This window comes from Octopus bimaculoides, chromosome 30 (assembly GCF_001194135.2).
Source record: "Octopus bimaculoides isolate UCB-OBI-ISO-001 chromosome 30, ASM119413v2, whole genome shotgun sequence".
Classification (NCBI taxonomy): Eukaryota; Metazoa; Mollusca; class Cephalopoda; order Octopoda; family Octopodidae; genus Octopus; species Octopus bimaculoides.
Window position 1 is genome coordinate 9,853,410 of NC_069010.1, and position 6,036 is coordinate 9,859,445.

The following is a 6,036-nucleotide window of genomic DNA, read 5'->3' on the forward strand; positions in this document are numbered from 1 at the left end:
CATGGGGTGGACGGTTTGACTGAGGACTGGCGAACCAGAAAGTTGTACTAGGCTCCAATCTGAAAGTACAAGATTTCTACAGCTGGATACCTTTTCTAACACCAACCACTCCAAGAGTGTTGTGGCTGCTTTTTAAGTGCCACCAGCATGGGTGCCAGTCAGGCAGCACTAGCACCGGCCACGCTTGAATGATGCTTTTTCCATGCCACCGGCATGGGAACCAGTCAAGTGGTACTGGCATCAGCCAGGCAGTACTGGCAAGACAAGAGTAGTTACCGGTTCCATCGTTTAACCCTTTCGCTACCAACCTGGCTGAAACCACCTCAGGCTCTGAGTACAAATGTCTTGTTTTCATAAGTTTTGAATTAAAAAATCTTCCACCAATCCTTAGTCACAATTTATGTTCCTAATACTAACTTAATAATAACTAAGTTATTTTACTAAATTCTTTGTTATATTTAAAAGTAATTGAAAGAAACACAGAGCATCTTAACAGAAATACGGTAATGAAAGGGTTAAGATAGAGGTAGATTATGATTGGAAGGCTTGTGAGGATTACAGGACAATGTAAAAGAGAGGTGACAGAGATTAACTGATATTGTGAAGGAGTAATATAGCTAACCATGTATAACTTTTACAGCAGCACACCTATTTCTACCCTCATCTCTCTCCCTCCCTCTGGCCGAGTAACCTTGTATTTCCCTCATAGCAAGATACCTGTTTCTGTCTCTCTGTTTCACTACAATTTTTCATCATCTGACACAAGATCCCCTCCTCCTCATCTCAAAGGACTTTTATCTTGCAAGGTACTTGGTGACCCTGCCAGTCCTGGTGTCACTTAAAAACACCCAGTCCACACTGTAAAATGGTTGGAGTTTGGAAGGGCATCCAGCTGTAAAAACCTTGCCAAAACTGACCTTTCCTGTGCTTGTGCCACATAAAAAGCACAAAGTCCACCTGTAAAAGTCCTGCCAAAACAGTCGCAGAGGTCTAGTGCAGGCTCTTATCAAACCATCCCACCCATGCCAGCATGGAAAACGGATGTTAAACAATGATGATGATGATGATGACGAATCAAGGGGATACATACGTATATGCATGTGTGTGTGTGTTCCTGTGTCTCCTTGTCTTCACATGGTGTGGATAGTCGTGAAATGATTGACAGAATCAGGTAAGCTGTATCATTCGTTTCCGGTCTTCTGTCGCAGCATCACAGCTGGCTTGGGGGAAATATCACCTTGGTTGCAAACAACTGACAGGAAAGGCATTCATTTCAAGGAAGACCACCAAACCATTTCTGTCCCACCCATGCGAGCATGGAAAAGTAGACATTAAAATGTCGATAACGTCCATCTTTTTCCTTTCCATCAACCTCTTAACATATTATCCCGTATATTTTCGTTCAGGGATGTCTAGTGAATATATATTTGAATGAAAATTTACGATCACTGTACCCTGAGGTATCTGTCATTCATTTCTAGCATTCATTTCATAATAAATCATAATTGATCCAAAATAATCCGTGTACTTATTCTTCCTTATATACAGATTCAAAATAAATAATGAAAAGATATATTTTCTGCATAGAAATTGGTAAAAAAAAGGGTTTACAATTCAAGCCTCTTACTCCACCATGATTAAAGATTGATCAATCAAAATATGTCATGATTATTTCCCTTACTCTACTTGCTGAATCTTATTTGTCATTTTTCCCTTTTTTATCCCCTTTGGTCATTGGACTGTGGCCATACTGGAGCACCACATTAAAGGGCCTACTCAAACAAATTGACGCTACAGCTAATTTTTTTTCGAAGCTTGTTACTTAATCTCATTCTAGATTTTTATTTTTTTTAACACTTATGTGTGTGTGTGTATTTGTGTATATACTCTTTCACTTGTTTCAGTCATTTGACTGTGGCCATGCTGGAGCACTGCCTTTAGTCAAGCAAATCGACCCCAGGACTTATTCTTTGTAAGCCTAGTACTTATTCTATCGGTCTCTTTTTTGCCGAAGTGATGTTGGGGGGACAAACACAGACACACAAACATACATATATTTATACATATATGCAACGGGCTTCTTTCAGTTTCCGTCTACTAAATCCACTCACAAGGCTTTGGTCGGCCCGAGGCTATAGTAGAAGACACTTGCCCAAGGTGCTACGCAGTGGGACTGAACCCGGAACCATGTGGTTAGTAAGCAAGCTACTTATCACACAGCCACTCTTGCGCCTATATGTATATTTATACATGTTATTATTAATATTAACAAGCATGGAGACCTGTACATCCACAATATTTATTTTATACTTATATACAGGAAATTATAATGACCTACTCTTGTTTCCACTACGTTGACCACTTACTGTTGCCAACGCAGCCTTGCATTATTGTTGTTGCAGCTTCATCAGGGTCCGTCCATTTGGTCATCCTCGAAGCGAGCTGACTGAAGTAAATTTTTGTTAGTTAGTGTTCTGTGGGATGTGGCGGCGAAAGGGGATTGTTATTTATAAGCATGGGCTGGTGACTTCAAATTATAAATAACATTATTTAATTATAACATTATAAAATAATATAAACTTGCATTATTTGTTTTCTGGAAGACAGAGATTACATTCCTTATGGCCGTTTCTGCCACAAAGCAACAAAATCTTCCAGGTTATCTCCATCACTTCGTTGATATGCAGGGATGAACAGACAAGGCTTGGATAATGGATGTGCCCCGAGGCTTCATCAGAGGGTTCAAGTGTTAGAGAGCCAACACGTATAAAAGTCAGTTAAAAAGAGGGAAAGTGTGTTTATCCCTTTGAATAAAGTCGAATAAGAATAAGAATAAAGGTGAAATACAACAAAGTACAATAGTGTGATGGGCATAGCAAGGAGGGGTGAGGTGCAGACTTCATAAAATCCATGGTATTCCATCCAGGGGTGGGTAGGTGAATAAGGTCACTTTCAGGAGGAATTTTTGCAGGCAGCAGTTCACATTGTGTTTCCATTATCCAATGGAAACAAAATGTGCGATTGAACCTGGAACCATGTGGCTGGGAAGCAACTTTCTTACCCCACAGCCATGCCTGCGCCTCTACACAGCCACAAGCAAGTGTACACAAGAGGATGGAAAGTGTTGCCGAGGAGGTCACAGATGCGTGACAAAAGATTTCGGGACAATAGACATGGGTTAGAATAAGAACAAGAATAAATGAGAGAAGAACGAATATATTGTCAGTGTGTTTATTAGGCAGACAAAACATAAAAAAAAAAAAATGACCATCCTGAAATTAAAACATTGGTCTCACATCAGGAATCTTGCAACACCAATTCATAAGATTATGTTATAGAAATCTGTGTATTCACAAAGTTTTGGTTGACCTGAGGCTATAGTAGAAGACACTTGTCCAAGGTACCACACAATGGGATTGAGCCTGAGACCGTTTGGTTGGGAAGCAAGTTTCTTATCCGTTCAGCCATGCTTGTGCCTGGCCTGAAGTGGACACCAAAATGATGATGATAATGTATGTGTATGTGCATTTGTAGTGACCAACACCGAGATGTGATCAGTGTCTGTCACCAAATGAATTGTCTGAGACCACTACAAGTGACCAGTCCTAGAAAATGACCATCAACGACAGCTGACCTCTGACCGTGCTGCACACCATGTTACATTGTCTCTCTCCGTCCAATGTCCACTGAAGGCTTGACCACGTTCTTTCTCCTTTACATAGTGGACACTCACTCATAGCTTTTCACTAGCTGCAACTGGGCATAGCGACTGTCCAGTAGGCTGACCACTGCATCCTGGATTTTCTCCACTTGCTCTGGAGGACAATATTCGTCTGAGACTGACCTGTCAATAGATTGAGAAATGACCAATGAATATGGGGCAATCAAGGGGGAATATTGGAAGTCAACAGGGTACCATTCAACCCTTGTACCTAGTGAACTAGGTACCACGCACACCCTGTTCCTAATTATCTGACTATCATCCACAAAACCTGTACCCAAGTAAAGAGTGTTACAATAGTTGCTAACATAGTGATAAGATCACATAATAATAATAATAATAATAATAATAATAATAATAATAATAATAATAATAATAATAGTAATAATAATAATAATGTGAAGAAGAGGAATCCTTTCTACTATAGGCACAAGGCCTAAAATTTGGGAGGAAGGAGGCCAGTCGATTAGACCAACTCCAGTACACAACTGGTACTTAATTTATCGACCCCCAAAAGGATGAAAGGCAAAGTCGACCTCGGCGGAATTTGAACTCAGAACATAGCAACGGGTAAAATACCGCTAAGCATTTCGTCCAGCTTATCTAATGATTCTGCCAGCTCGCTGCCTTAATAATAATAATAATAATAATAATAATAATAATAATCCTTTCTACTGGAAGCACAAGGCCTCAAATTTGGGAGAAGAGATTAAGTCAATTACGTCGCTAATTTTATCAAAGGATGAAAGCCAAACTTGACCTCAGTGGAATTTGAACTCAGAACGTAAAGACATGAAATACCACTAAGCATTTCACCCGGTGTGTTAACGATTCTGCAAGTTTGCTGCCTCAATAATAATACTACTACTACTAATAATAATAATGCTAATGCTAATAATAATAACCACAACCTACCTTGCTATTGTAACCAGCTTTGGTTTTGGTAAGTGTGACACCAAAATGTCCGTGTATTTGATCAACTGTTCAATTTGTGGCAGAGAACTTACATGGTGGGGCAGTTCAGTGTCATCACACGTGCAGCCAGCATCATGCAGGATAAGGAAGTCGACTGGGGTCGAGGAATTTTTATGCAGACTGTCCACAAGACGGGTCAGCAGATCACTCCTGAAAGAAGAGAGAGAGAGACACACAGACAAATGGAACATCGTAATCACCATCATCATCATCATCATCTAACATCCATGGTAGATCAGTTTTTTGTTCTTTCTTTTTCTCACTGTTTATTACTCCTCAACTCATTCGCTTCCCCACCATCGGCTCTGACTGAGGATGCCAGCCACCACCTCTTTGCACCAAGGGTGTTCTACTTCTTATTTCGCTGCAGAGTTTGCTTGACAGTTTGACAGGACCCAGAAAGCTGCACAACTGCATCAAACTCCAATGTCTGCTTTGGCATAGTCACAAGAGCTGGATGCCCTTCCTAATATGCCAACCATTCTCTAGACTGAACTGGGTGCTTTTTTTTTTATGGCACCAGAAACTAGTGAGGCCACCTAATAACTTGCAAGGCAGGTAAATAGACCATCACCTAAGAGCAGAGAGTATTTGAGAGAGAGGAAAGGTGGCTTTGTGTCAGGTGGTTAAAGTATGACAGGACAAGAACAAGAGTCGTGTAATAAAGACGAGAAGATACAAGGCTGCTGTCCATATTATAAGACTGTCCTGTTCTTGTTAACACTTTCACCCCCAGCAAAAAATTCCAAATTTTATTTAATTTGCTTTGCGGGAAGGACTGTTCCAACCAAGTCGCGTATTGTCCATATATATATATATGACCCAGCTCTTACAACATTATAACTGGGTGTTGAGGCAGTTACTCAACAACTCAAATGTGGACGTAATATACCTTGATTTTGCAAAAGCTTTTGATAAAGTGGATCATGGTATGATATGCCAGAAACTGCGTGATCTTGGCATAGCTGGAAAACATAGACAGACAGAGAATGGAAAAAGATAGAGTTAATATCTCACCTTGGGAGGGACTTATCAATCTGGGTCCCGGGATCATTATCAAGCTTACGAAAAACCTCTTCCAGTTCTTTCAGTTGTTTCATTCTCGACTGAATGCACTCTGTGATGGCCTGCAGGTAATCGCCACATGGAAAATAACAGTTATACTTCAATAGGGGAAGGTATCAGAGCCACAATCGTATATATACATATGTTTGTATGTATGTACATACATACACACATACATCATCATCATACATATCTATATATACATATATGCATATACATATATATATGTATATATATGTATATATATATATATATATATATATATATATATATAT

The 6,036-nt window shown here is 39.8% G+C and overlaps 1 protein-coding gene across 2 annotated transcripts in view; it reads right to left on the reverse strand.

Annotated features, from left to right (window-relative positions):
* Window positions 1-3,215: 3,215 nt before the first annotated feature.
* The window catches only part of LOC106878157 (UPF0489 protein C5orf22 homolog), a 13,603-nt gene continuing 10,782 nt past the window's right edge, over window positions 3,216-6,036 (reverse strand). For both annotated transcript variants that reach the window (XM_014927295.2, XM_014927294.2), the window contains exons 7-9: window positions 5,714-5,823; window positions 4,637-4,846; window positions 3,216-3,844 (exon numbers count right to left, since the gene is read on the reverse strand). In XM_014927295.2, the coding sequence (XP_014782781.1) occupies window positions 3,730-3,844; window positions 4,637-4,846; window positions 5,714-5,823 (435 nt within the window). In that variant the 3' untranslated portion in view covers window positions 3,216-3,729. The remainder of the gene's footprint in view (window positions 3,845-4,636; window positions 4,847-5,713; window positions 5,824-6,036) is intronic.